The sequence below is a fragment of the Ranitomeya imitator genome, chromosome 1 (assembly GCF_032444005.1).
Source record: "Ranitomeya imitator isolate aRanImi1 chromosome 1, aRanImi1.pri, whole genome shotgun sequence".
NCBI lineage: Eukaryota > Metazoa > Chordata > Amphibia > Anura > Dendrobatidae > Ranitomeya > Ranitomeya imitator.
Genome location: NC_091282.1, coordinates 1214863661 through 1214878204, shown reverse-complemented (window position 1 = coordinate 1214878204; position 14544 = coordinate 1214863661). Strand labels below are relative to the sequence as shown.

Here is a 14544-nt window from a genome sequence, read left to right as displayed (position 1 = left end):
CGTTTAGAGAACCTTTTCTTGATATGCTAATTTATTGAGACAGGTTTTTTGGGTTATCAGGAGTTGTATGCCAAAATCATCAGTATTAAAACAATAAAAGACCTGACAAATTTCAGTTGGTGGATAATGAATCTATAATATATGAAAGTTTAATTGTAATCATTACATTATGGTAAATAATGAAATTTAACACTATATGCTAATTTTTTGAGAAGGACCTGTAGTATTATATATAGTAATATGGCCGCTCTTCTCCTCAGTGTGATATAGTAATACATATATAGTAATATGGCCGCCCTTGTCCTCAGTGTGATATAGTAATATATATAGTAATATGGCCGCCCTTGTCCTCAGTGTGATATAGTAATATATATAGTAATATGGCCGCTCTTCTCCTCAGTGTCATATAGTAATATATATATAGTAGTATTGCCGCCCTTCTCCTCAGTGTGATATAGTAATATGGCCGCCCTTCTCCTCAGTGTGATATAGTAATATATAAAGTTATATGGCCGCTCTTCTCCTCAGTGTCATATAGTAATATATATATAGTAGTATTGCCGCCCTTCTCCTCAGTGTGATATAGTAATATATATAGTAATATGGCCGCCCTTCTCCTCAGTGTGATATAGTAATATATAAAGTTATATGGCCGCTCTTCTCCTCAGTGTCATATAGTAATATATATATAGTAGTATTGCCGCTCTTCTCCTCAGTGTCATATAGTAATATATATATAGTAGTATTGCCGCCCTTCTCCTCAGTGTGATATAGTAATATATATAGTAATATGGCCGCCCTTCTCCTCAGTGTGATATAGTATTATATATAGTAATATGGCCGCCCGTCTCCTTAGTGACAATATAATACCTCTGAACACCTTGTACTTCTGTGTCTTGCTCAGTGGTGGTCGGACTCTGCCTCCTCAACCCCAACCGTTTATCTGGATCTTTTTCCTCTGTAGACCAGGGACAATTTGGGACTTGTCCGTGTCGGGAAATCTCTTTTTGGCCATTTTGCCTGAGAACGAGCTGCTAATATTTCAATATACCCTGATAGGTGGGGCATCCTGAGGCCACACCCCCTCATTACACATGCAAACATCACCTGATCTGGTTCATCCAATCAGCATTTAGGGTTTTGCAAGTGGAGGTGAGAAATCTTAAAATGATGATTTGGTGACATGTTCACATGGACATACATAGATATTGTGACGTCCGAGAGACCGGGATACCCAGCACCGGACCAATGGGGTCTGTCTCTTGAGGGGGATGTCACGGGTGGCTTGACCCGGTGCTGTGGCCTCAAGCAATGCACAGTGTAAAGGGTATCATGAGGGAACAGGCACTTACTTGATCAGCAGCAGGTTCTCCCAGCGGTGATGATCCCAATCCTGGATAATAATAATAATAATAATAATTTTTATTTATATAGCGCCAACATATTCCGCAGCGCTTTACAAATTATAGAGGGGACTTGTACATACAATAGACATTACAGCATAACAGAAATACAGTTCAAAACAGATATCAAGAGGAGTGAGGGCCCTGCTCGCAAGCTTACAAACTATGAGGAAAAGGGGAGACACGAGAGGTGGATGGTAACAATTGCTATAGTTATTCGGACCAGCCATAGTGTAAGGCTTGGGTGTTCATGTAAAGCTGCATGAACCAGTTAATTAATTTTTTTTTTTTTTTTTTTTTAATATAGGCCACACAGGGATCGTTAGGTTAATGCATTGAGGCGGTAGGCCAGTCTGAACAAATGAGTTTTTAGGGCACGCTTAAAACTGTGGGGATTGGGGATTAATCGTATTATCCTAGGTAGTGCATTCCAAAGAATCGGCGCAGCACGTGTAAAGTCTTGGAGACGGGAGTGCGAGGTTCTGATTATTGAGGATGCTAACCTGAGGTCATCAGCGGAGCGGAGGGCACGGGTAGGGTGGTAGACTGAGACCAGAGAGGAGATGTAGGGTGGTGCTGAGCCATGGAGTGCTTTGTGGATGAGGGTAGTAGTTTTGTACTGGATTCTTGAGTGGATGGGTAACCAGTGTAATGACTGGCACAAGGTAGAGGCATCGGTGTAACGGTTGGTGAGGAATATGATCCTGGCAGCAGCATTCAGGACAGATTGGAGCGGGGAGAGTTTGGTAAGAGGGAGGCCGATTAGTAGAGAGTTACAATAGTCCAGACGAGAATGAATAAGTGAAACAGTAAGAGTTCTTGCAGAGTCGAAAGTAAGAAAAGGGCGAATTCTAGAAATGTTTTTGAGATGCAGGTAAGAAGAGCGAGCCAGTGATCGGATGTGGGGGGTGAATGAAAGGTCAGAATCAAGGATGACCCCAAGGCAGCGGGCATGTTGCTTTGGAGTAATGGTGGAACCGCAAACGGAGATGGCAATGTCAGGCAAAGGTAGGTTAGTAGAGGGAGAAAACACGAGGAGTTCAGTTTTTGACAGGTTTAGTTTCAGATAGAGGGAGGACATGATGCTAGAGACAGCGGTAAGACAATCACTGGTGTTTTCTAATAAGGCAGGCGTGAGATCAGGAGAAGAAGTGTATAGTTGGGTGTCGTCAGCATAGAGATGGTACTGGAAGCCAAATCTACTGATTGTTTGTCCAATAGGGGCAGTATACAAAGAGAAGAGGAGGGGGCCTAGGACTGATCCTTGAGGAACCCCAACAGTAAGTGGAAGGTGAGAGGAGGAGGAACCAGCGAAACATACAGTGAAGGATCGGTCAGAGAGATAGGAGGAGAACCAGGAGAGAACGGTGTCCTTGAGGCCGATGGAGCGGAGCATAGTGAGGAGGAGCTGATGATCCACAGTATCAAATGCTGCAGAGAGATCCAAGAGAATAAGCATGGAGTAGTGACCATTAGATTTAGCTGTTAGTAGGTCATTAGAGACTTTAGTGAGGGCAGTTTCAGTAGAGTGTAAAGAGCGGAAACCAGATTGAAGAGGGTCGAGAAGAGAGTTATCTGAGAGATAGCGGGTAAGACGGGAGTGGACCAGGCGTTCGAGGAGTTTAGAGATGAAGGGAAGATTAGAGACAGGTCTATAATTAGCGGCACAGTTTTGGTCGAGGGATGGTTTTTTAAGTAATGGATGTATGATGGCATGCTTAAATGAGGAGGGAAAAATACCGGAAGTGAGGGAAAGGTTGAATATTTTTGTTAGGTGAGAGGTGACAGCCGGGGAAAGGGACTGGAGGAAATGTGACGGAATGGGGTCACTGGTGCAAGTGGTCGGGCGAGAAGATGCAAGGAGCCTGCTTACTTCTTCTTCTGTAACTGGTTCAAAGTCAGAGAGTGAACTAGATGCAGTGGGGGAGGGAGGACAGTGCATGGTATGAAGAGATTGGGAGATGATTTCCTGTCGAATATGGTCAATTTTTTCTTTGAAGTAATTGGCCAGATTGTCAGCACGGAGATCCGTGGTTGGGGCCTGCGCTCTTGGGTTGAGTAGGGACTGGAACGTGTCAAAGAGACGTTTAGGGTTATTGGACAGGGAGGTGATGAGGGTGTTGAAGTAGGTTTGTTTGGAGAGGTGAAGGGCAGAATTGTATGTCTTTAGCATGAACTTATAATGGATGAAATCTTCGGGTAGATTAGATTTTCTCCACAGACGTTCTGCGCACCTGGAGCACCGCTGCAGGAAACGTGTTTGCAGCGTGTGCCACGGTTGTTGCCGTCTGTGCCGAGTTGTTTTATGTATAGGAGGAGCAGCTTCATCCAGGGCACTTTGCAGGGTTTCATTGTAATGCTTCAGAGCAGAATCAGGACATGAGATGGAGGAGATTGGGGCCAATGAGGACTGCAAGTTCTTCATAAGTTCCTGGGTGTTAATGGCCTGTATGTTTCTATAAGTGTGGAAAGTGGGGGTGACCTGAGCGGGATGGCAGTTCTTGATAGAGAATGAAAGAAGGTGGTGGTCAGAGAGTGGGAGAGGGGAGTTTGTGAAATCATCCACTGAGCAAAGCCGGGAGAAGACCAAGTCAAGGGAGTTTCCATCTTCATGTGTTGGCGAGTTAGTATGCTGCGAGAGGCCGAAAGAGGAGGTTAGAGCCAAAAGGTGAGAAGCAGATGGGGAGAGGGGAGAGGCAATAGGGATGTTGAAATCACCCATGATAAGGGTGGGGGTGTCACAGGAAAGAAAGTGTGGAAGCCAGGTGGCAAAGTGATCCAGGAACTGATGAGAGGGGCCGGGAGGACGATACACCACCACCACTCGCATGGAGAAGGGGACGTAGAGTCTGACCACATGGACCTCAAAGGAAGGGAAGACAAGTGAGGGTACTTGGGGGATAACTTGGAAAGTACATTTTGGTGAAAGGAGCAGACCAACGCCTCCACCTGCTCTGTTGTCCGATCTTGGGGTATGAGAAAAGTGTAGTGCACCATATGAAAGAGCAGCAGCAGCAGTGGTGTCTGACTGCTGGATCCAGGTTTCAGTAAGAGCCAGGAGATTAAGAGAATTAGAAAGGAAGAAGTCATGAATGAAGGAGAGTTTATTACACACAGAGCGAGAATTCCAAAGGGCACAATTCAAAGAGACAGAAGGCATGCAGGGAATATTAATAAGGTTAGAGGGGTTTCTGGGTGTAGCAATTGGGAGGTTTGACTGGCTATAACATGGGGGGCCGGGGTTTGGAGAGATGTCTCCAGCAACTAGGAGGAGGATCGAAAGAGTGAGCAGATGGTTAAGTGATTTGTGAGAGCGTCTCTTGTGTTGGATGGTGGGACTGAATGGATCTGCGCTGCTAAGCAATGTGAACAGAGCATGAGTGCTATACATAGGAGAGGCAAGGACAGAGGGGCCGATATGGATGGAGTGTAGAGAGTTAATGCAAGGGCGGTGAATGTGAGTGAATGCAGCAGCCAGGATATAGAATATGCAAATAAATATGGTGAGTATTTGTGTTGTTTCAAGTGAATAGGGAATAGATTTAGATTGTCTTACCTGTCTCCTAGATATATAGGATAGATGGCTATTGTCCAAATGAAAGACTGAGGCACTGAAACGTTTAACCAGTTTACTTTAACATAAAAGGACTTACAACCAGTCCTGTCACCGGAGTCTGTATGGGAACTCTGAGTTACTTTGACCCTGCCGGGGTCTTCGCCTCTTATTGTACGCAATATCTGTGTGGCCCTGCTGCTGTATGTGAACTGGCTGCCGGCCCAATCTGTCCCCTCCGGGTCCTGGTTCGACGGGCAACCCGAGTCCTTTTATCGGTTTACCCCCTCCGGGAGTACCGCTGAACTCTGTGTCTGTTGCTGCGTCCGGCCCTAGTGAAGCTGATATCACCTCACGTTTTTCCGGTTGCTGTATTATATGTAATGAATACAGCCACGGATCCGGTATCCGTCTTTGCGCCTGTTCTGGGTAGTGATTAATGCTACCCGGTTCTCACAATGTCCTTTTTCTCTGTCCCTCTTCTCCTCAGGCCGGTGATTTGGGCCTGGAAACCGTCATAGGGCTGTTAGAAATTCAGCTGTATGACCTCTCACTATCAGCTCCTTGGCCCAACTGCCATTTCTTCTCTCAGACCAGAATGGATCAAGGGGAGTCTCTGGAGCTCCCCCTTCTGGCCGGCGGTGGTAATGCAGTTTTGCTATCTTAGTATTTGTATTCAGTGTCAGTAACTATATTTGTGGCAAATACCCCTAGGGGTGCCACATTCCCCCTTAGTTAAGAACAGTATTCCGGGACTGTGGGACGATAACATTTTGAAATAACAATTAATATGTACAGAGTCTTAAAAATGAAAAGTTACAAAAACCACTCAAGGAAACAAAAATAGAGTTCTGTAAAAAGTCACTTCAAATAGCGTCCATTAATACAGTTCTATCCTTGAAGGTACTAGGAAAGGCACTGCACTTTGTGTCCAAGAATTTAGTTCCATTTTTCCAACGGAGTTACCAATATAAAGTCTAAAGAAAGTTCAAAAAGAGCAAAAAGCAAAGTTCAAAAAGCAGTCTTTCCGGAGCTTTGATTTAGCGCCTCCGGGCTGATAAAAAGTTCAAGAATATGCAAGAAGTTCATACAGACAAGTCTCTGTAGGTTCTAGGCTTAAACGTTGCAGAATGATAACAATGACTATAGTTTTATAGTTGGTAATCTGCATACCTGGCCGGTAATTGACCCTGGGTACTACGCTGTGATCTACGTAATAGCGGTGTCTCTTCATGTGGTGTACTACTGTCTACTGCGGATGTAGTATCTGCCCGCTCTGCTAAAGATAATTCCACGACTATGGAGTTGGCAAGTCCACCGTGAATGGGATTACTCTGACCAGGAATCTGTTCTTCCTGGCCTGGAACCTCCTGTAGTACGGGGTCAGCCTCTTCCTGTCTTGGGACTTCTGGTATTGGGTTCGGTGTTGGGTAAAAGGCCACCATGGGAGCCACTACTGCACCATGGTATGTTAGTAGGGTTTTGGGAAAGTCTCCTATACAGGTGTGATACATTTCCTCTTCTTTTTCCTTTACTGGTTGAACCTGTATGGGTTGAATAACTTCTGGTTCTGACTGGACAACTTCTGGCTCTTTCAATGCTTCCGGACACAATTTAAGATTGTCTCTTGACACTAGTACAGATGATAAGCCTCCGTTTTTGCTAATGAGACACATTTTAGGATTATCCATTCTTGTTGGTAAAACTGTGTAGGGTACGGCTTCCCACTGATTGTCTAGTTTATTGGTTCGACGATTTCTCTTGAGCACTTGGTCACCCGGTCTTAATGGGGTCGCTAGAGCATTCTGGTTGAAAGTTCGCTCTTGTCTTTCCCTAGTTTGCTGAAGGCTTCTTTCCACACTCTCTTGCACTTGGCGATACTGCTTTTGCCGTATGATATCCCAATTGGAGTCTTGAACTTCTGCGTCTGGTTTCAGAATTCCCATTTCTAGATCGATTGGTAATTGGCCGGGTCTTGCACGCATAAGGTAAGCTGGGGTGCAATTGGTGGAACTCACCGGGACATGATTATACAGATCCACCAAGTCAGGCAATTTCTCTGGCCATTGATTCCTTTCTGCCTCAGGTAAAGTCTTTAGTAGTTCTATTACAATATGGTTCATCTTCTCGCATAAGCCTTTTGTTTGTGGATGATAGGCCGCCGTCCGGATCTTTTTGCAACCATACATATTACAGAATTCTCTGAAGATCTCTGATTCAAAGGCTGTACCTTGGTCGGTGAGAACCTGTTCCGGATATCCATGGGGTCTACAAAAGTACGTTTGGAACGCTTTCGCTGCTGTTTTTGCTGTCAGATCTTTTACGGGTACTACTACCAAGAAGCGTGAATAATGGTCCACGATGGTCAAGGCATAGACATAGCCGGACCGGCTTGGTGTCAACTTCACGTGGTCCATGGCTACAAGTTCAAGTGGTTGTTTGGTGATTATGGGCTGCAGTGGTGCTCTTTGGTTCTTTTGATCGTTTCTTCTGAGGTTGCACAGGCCACAATTTCTGCACCACTGTTCGATTGATTTTCTCATCCCGACCCAATAAAATCTTTCTCTTAGAAGTACTTCTAACTTTTTCCAACCGAAGTGACCAGCACCATTATGGTAAGCTTCGAGGACCATCTTGACATCTTGTTTAGGCACGATAATCTGCCAAACCAATTCATGTGTTTTCGGATTGGTGTACCTTCTACAGAGCTTCCCTTGATACAGGAACATTTTGCCTCTCTCATACAGGAACATTTTGCCTCTCTCTTTCCAGAGTTGATGCGTCTCTTCTGGGGCATCCTCATCGGGATATGCACTTTGCTCAGTTAACAGTTCCTTCACCAACTTCACAGCCGGATTGCTGTCTTGGGTGTCAGCCCATCTATGGTGTGCTAACGGATTAAAATTCACCTCTTGTTGTTTCTGATAGGTAATTGACTGATGATGTTTTGCCTTGGGATGATGGAAGGCTGGTAGTTCAATTTCTTCAAGCTCCCCCGTTTCTTCTTCTACATCTCTCAAGTGTGGCATCCGGGATAGGGCATCGGCATTTCCATTCTTGCGACCTGCTCGATACTTGATCTTGAAGTTGTAATTAGATAACCGGGCTATCCATCGCTGTTCTAACGCACCTAATTTGGCTGTGTCCAGGTGGGTCAACGGATTGTTGTCAGTATAGACCATAAATTCTGCAGCAGCCAGATAGTGTTTGAAACGTTCAGTCACAGCCCAAACTACTGCCAGTAGTTCCAATTTGAAGGAGCTATAATTTTCTGGATTTCTTTCAGTAGGCCGGAGCTTTCTACTTGCAAAGGCGATGACTTTCTCCCGACCTTCTTGCTTTTGTGACAGCACCGCTCCTAGTCCCACATTACTGGCATCGGTGTAGAGGATGAAAGGTTGATGGTAATCTGGGTATGCCAGAACCTCTTCTCCGGTTAGTGCCTTCTTTAGTTGTTCAAAGGAGTCTTCCCTTTCATCGTTCCACTGAAAAGGAGGGTTTCGGTTTGAAGGTTTCTTCGTCTGCCCTACCAAGGCGTCTTGCAAGGGTGCTGCCAATTTGGTAAATCCTTTTATAAATCTGCGATAGTAACCCACCAATCCCAGGAATTGCCTCACTTCTTTTGCGTTGGTAGGTCTTGGCCAATCCCTTATGGCGCTTATTTTCTCGGGATCCGGTGCTACTCCCTCCGAACTCACGATGTGTCCCAGGTACTGTACCTTTGGCTTGAGAAGGTGACATTTGGATGGCTTGATTTTCATGCCATACCTGGATAAGGCTTCGAACACTTCTGCCAGGTCTATTAAGTGTTGTTCGTAAGTCTTTGAGTAGACGATCACATCATCTAGGTACAGAAGGACGGTCTCGAAGTTCTTGTGTCCGAGGCAGCATTCCATCAGCCGCTGGAAGGTACCGGATGCGTTGCAGAGTCCGAATGGCATGCGATTAAATTCACATAGACCCATTGGTGTGGTGAATGCCGTCTTTTCCTTATCTCTCTCAGCCACAGGGACTTGCCAATACCCGCTTGTTAAGTCTAAGGTGGAAAAATAATTAGCAGATTTCAAAGCAGTCAAGGACTCTTCTATCCTAGGCAAGGGGTAGGCGTCTTTATGGGTGATGTTATTAATCCGCCGGTAGTCTACGCACATTCTCATGGTTCCGTCCTTTTTTTTGACAAGCACTAGAGGGGCCGCCCAGGGGCTACAGCTGTCTCTTATTACCCCGGCCTGTTTCATCTCCATCAGCATATCTTTTGCACATTGATAGTGAGCGGGCGGTATGGGTCTATATCTTTTATTGGGGGATGGTCACTGGTGGGGATTGTGTGTTCTACCCCTTCTATCCGTCCGAAGTCCAATGGGTGTTTACTGAAGACTTGTTCATATTCCGTCACTAGCCTATACACCCCTTGTTTTTGATGGGTAGGTGTTGAATTTATGCCCACGTGTAGCTGTTGGCACCAATCCTCCAATTCTCCATCTGAGCCGTCGCCTTCCACCTGACAGGTTGGTTCTAAGGGCTCAATGGTTGTGATGGCATTGTTGTCAACAGTATATAGCTTTGCCATTGTAGCATACCTTGGCAAAGTGACCTCTTCCTCTCCACAGTTCAAAAGTCGTACCGGCACTCGTCCCCGGTGTACCTCGACTACCCCTCGTGCTGTGAGTATAGTGGGCCTGCTGTCGGTGTACACTGGTTCTATTAAGGCTTGATAATCTCGTCCCTTAGTACCAATGGCTGCTCTACACCATACCAGCATTTCTGTTTTTGGTGGGATTACAATAGATGTTGGATCACTTACCCTCACACTGCCGATTTCTCCACCTGCAACTTCTACCTGTTGCCTTAACATCAATACTTTTATTTCCCTCCGGAGAACTCTCTGCTGGCAGGATTGGGCAGTTTCAGCAATTTGCTGTAAGACAGAAATAACTTCGGAAAAGCAGTTCTCTAACACATTCATTCCTATCAATACAGTTGGTTCACAGTTCCGCCGGTCAACATCAACAACAATTTTATACCCTGTTTCTTCAATTCTACTTTACCAATCTTTATGGTCATCTCCCTGAATCCTAGTTTCGGTACCAACTTACCATTACTGGCCCATATATCTAGTTCAACATCAAAGGACCCTTTGTCAATATCTGCATCAGCCCAGTACCTCTTATAAAGGATATACGGTATAGATGAAATCTGGGAACCTGTGTCCAGCAAAGCGTTGAGGGGAATTCCGTCCAGCACGATAGGGATAATGGGTCGTCCTCCGATGTACCTGTCGTGCCAGGGTGTTGGGCCTTGAAAGTTCATTCCTGCGAAGCGGCCCGCATTCCCAGGGGATTCCCGTTTAAATCACAATCTCGTGCAAAGTGGCCTGGCTGCTGGCAACGGCGGCAAATGGGCTGTCCATCCGGTTGTTAGCGGTCGCGGGGTCGTCCTCTCCATGTCGGGTATCTCCGGGGTCTCATCCATGGAACATCCTCTCTACAGTTTGCCAACTCCATCTTGTGTCCTCTCATCTCCTGCATGGTTTTAGCCATTGAAGCAAAAACATCAGTTAAAGAGTCAAGCTTTTGTTGAAGAGCCTCATTAGTACTGGGCCCCAGGGGCTTAGCAATGGCCCCAGACATAGCTGATGTCACTGGCACTCCCTGTTGTTGAGGTGCCTCTGCCATGGGTTGCGCAGGATCCTGATCCCGAGGTGCCTCTGCCAGCTGGAGACGTATAGCGCTCTCCTTTAATTGGGCAAATGTCAATTCAGGGTTCTTAAAAACAAGCATGCTCACATGCCCCCGGTGAGAAGGGGTGTAGAGTCCCTCAATAAATTGATCTCTTAGCAGTTTATCCGCTCCGGTGTTAAAAATGGGTTCAGCCAGTGTAAGTGATTTAAGGGCTTCCTGCAGGTTTAAGGCAAAGTCTCTCACGCCCTCATTAGCTTTTTGTTTGCAATTAAAGAATCGTACTTTAGCTTTGCTGCTGGCCGTGGTTTCAAATGTAGCTTTTAATCCAGCAAATATGCGTTCAACAGTGCCTTTTAGATCAGCTGCCCATGCTGTGACTTCTCGCTTAGCATGGCCACTTAACTGCATCATCAGGAGACTAACACGCTGAACTTCACCCACAGGGAACATGTCAAAATGGGCCAGCATCTTTTCTCTGAAATCGTCAAGGGTATTAGGCTCACCTTCATACATTGGAAGCCATGGGCCACCCGGGGTATATGGCATCAGCACCGGCATGATGGGCGCCACTCCTTGCACCGCTGCGCTACCAGACGCTCTATCGACACTCTGTCTTTCAGCTGCATTAGCGCCGCCGGGTGCTGCGGCGTCTCCGTGCTGCGACATACTGTGCCCCCTTAGTTAATCCGGACCCTTCCGGTCCTCCGCTTCCGTCGGGATAGTGTAGATTCGTTCCGCTGTGCAGCAGGATTGGTTTTCCCCTTGCTCTGATGTCAGAGCACTCAGCTTGGTGCCGCCCACAATGACACGCCCCCTGCTGCTCCCACCCGCCGCGCGCTCTGTAATGGCGGATTCTGAAGTTTTTCAGTCAGACTGGGGCTCAAGTAATGGCGTAGCTCAATTAACAGTCTCGCGCCTAACGGTTATGAGGTGATTACCTCAGGGGATGGCGGCCATCTTTACTCCATTATAACCAATGGGGAAAAGTCACTTTCAATAGTTTTTAATGGGAAATGGAATTTTCTTTAATAAAGTCAATTTTCACGATTTTTCATCCAAGTTTTCAAAGTTTTGGGCTCCAATCACGGCACACAATACCCGGTATATGGGCTGGCTATATCCTGTTCGTGACACCAATTGTGACGCCCGAGAGACCGGGGTATCCAGCACCGGACCAATGGGGTCTGTCTCTTGAGGGGGATGTCACGGGTGGCTTGACCCGGTGCTGTGGCTTCAGGCAATGCACAGTGTAAGGGGTATCGTGAGGGGACAGGCACTTACTTGATCAGCAGCAGGTTCTCCCAGCGGTGATGATCCTGATCCTGGATAGATGGCTATTGTCCAAATGAAAGACTGAGGCACTGAAACGTTTAACCAGTTTACTTTAACATAAAAGGACTTACAACCAGTCCTGTCACCGGAGTCTGTATGGGAACTCTGAGTTACTTTGACCCTGCCGGGGTCTTCGCCTCTTATTGTACGCAATATCTGTGTGGCCCTGCTGCTGTATGTGAACTGGCTGCCGGCCCAATCTGTCCCCTCCGGGTCCTGGTTCGACGGGCAACCCGAGTCCTTTTATCGGCTTACCCCCTCCAGGAGTACCGCTGAACTCTGTGTCTGTTGCTGCGTCCGGCCCTAGTGAAGCTGATATCACCTCACGTTTTTCCGGTTGCTGTATTATATGTAATGAATACAGCCACGGATCCGGTATCCGTCTTTGCGCCTGTTCTGGGTAGTGATTAATGCTACCCGGTTCTCACAATGTCCTTTTTCTCTATCCCTCTTCTCCTCAGGCCGGTGATTTGGGCCTGGAAACCGTCATAGGGCTGTTAGTGAGAGGTCATACAGTTGAATCTCTATCAGCTCCTTAGCCCAACTGCCAGTTCTTCTCTCAGACCAAAATGGATCAAGGGGAGTCTCTGGAGCTCCCCCTTCTGGCTGGAGGAGGTAGTGCAGTCTTGCTATTTTAGTATTTGTATTCAGTGTCAGTAACTATATTTGTGGCAAATACCTCTAGGGGTGCCACAATATCATATATGAAGTTCTACTGTACCCCCATCGAAAATATTAGGTGGGGTCGCAGAAGAGCATATCTCACAACTTTGCAGCCTTTACAAAGTAACTTTCTTTATAGCAAAGCCCCTAGGATATCCGTTCATTTCCCCCATAAAATATAATGCCAACAAGTGTCCCAACCCCCCCCCCCCAAATCAATATGATACCCCCACCGTGAATTTCACCATAGTACCCAAACATACAGTATAATGACTGTACATTTACCCCCTTAACCCATCTGGCAAAGTTTGGTGACACCATCAGTGTAATTCCCCAACTGTGATCCCCACACATCCCTCCATACAGTATAATCGCCCCAACACAACCCTCCACACTGTTTATTGTCTTCCACTAGTCCTCCAAACAGTGTAATGACCCCACACTAACCTTCAGACTCTATAATTGCTTGCATCAAATATGATGGCCACCATATAGGCCAGCAAACAGTTTTATGACCCCTAAATAACTTTGCAAACAGTATAAAGGTCCCCACATAGCTTTCCAAACTGTTTAATGTGTCCCACATACCCCTCTGTTTTGTATAATGGCCCTCATATAGCTATCCAACTAATATAATGGCCCCGCATAGCCCTACAAATAGTATAATGGGCCCCACACAGCACTCCATATAGTATAATGGCCCCCACATAGCTTTCCATATAGTATAATGGGCCCCACATAGCCTTCCATATAGTATAATGGGCCCCACATAGCCTTCCATCTATATATATAATTGCCTAAGGGTTTTTCCGTCTGTCTGTCTGTCGGTCTGTCTGTCTGTCCTGGAAATCCCACGTCTCTGGCGGCCTCGACCAATCAGCGACATGCACAGCGACGATGATGTCATAAAGGACGTAGAAATCCCACGTTTCTGATTCAGCGACGGGCACAGTATCGACGTAGATTTCATAATGGTTGCCATGGCGACGATGATGTCATAAAGGTTGCCTCGACCAATCAGCGACGGGCACAGTCTGCCGCGAATTCTGGAATCATCATTATCCATATACTACGGGGACATGCATATTCTAGAATACCCGATGCGTTAGAATCGGGCCACAATCTAGTATAGTATAATGGGCCCCACGTAGCCTTCCATATAGTATAATGGGCCCCACGTAGCCTTCCATATAGTATAATGGGCCCCACGTAGCCTTCCATATAGTATAAGGCCCCACATAGCCTTCCATATAGTATAATGGGCCCCACATAGCCTTCCATACAGTATAATGGGCCCCACATGGCCTTCCATACAGTATAATGGGCCCCACATTGCCTTCCATACAGTATAATGGGCCCCACATTGCCTTCCATATAGTATAATGGGCCCCACAATGTTTTTATTGATTTAAAATAAAATTAAATATTCATCTCTCCCAGTTCCCCGTTGGTCCTGTCTCTACAGTGTGTGTGTGTGTTCCGAAGGCCTTCAATGCTCAGCACAGTGGGTGCGATGTAGTGATGTCATTGCACCAGCTGCGCTGAGACGCTGGGAGCTCAGACGTAGTGTCATGCACCATGTGGTAAAACTAAGTGCAGCAAGAAAGGATGAGGGAAAGGAAGCCCAGACTATAGGGAAAGGTGAGTGGAGACTTATAGGCAGATCTGATCACATCCTACCTGCCCCACCGTCCCTAAATTGTTTTATCTCTAAATGCTGAGCAGGAAACCTAAGCCCTGTATATCCCTTGAGCTAGGCCTTGGATAGGGGAGGGGAGGGGATAGCACTGGTCAGTCCCCACTGATAACTAACGACAACAAGGTAGACAAACATGGGGAATGAACTTTGCTTGAGCAGACTCAGAGAGGTAGCACCAAACGTCATCAAACAGCTCCAGAGAGGAAGTTAGCC

The 14544-nt window shown here is 46.4% G+C and overlaps 1 protein-coding gene across 4 annotated transcripts in view; it reads left to right on the top strand.

Moving 5' to 3' along the window:
• LOC138657313 (uncharacterized) overlaps positions 1–14544 on the top strand; it is a 33582-nt gene that overhangs the window by 14743 nt on the left and 4295 nt on the right. The window contains exon 1 of one of the 4 annotated variants that reach the window (XM_069745021.1): positions 12476–12584. The exons of the other annotated variants lie outside the window; for them this stretch is intronic. Coding sequence (XP_069601122.1) covers positions 12539–12584 — 46 coding nt within the window. The 5' untranslated portion in view covers positions 12476–12538. Of the gene's footprint in view, positions 1–12475; positions 12585–14544 lie in introns of those variants that run through there. 4 annotated transcript variants of the gene reach the window in all.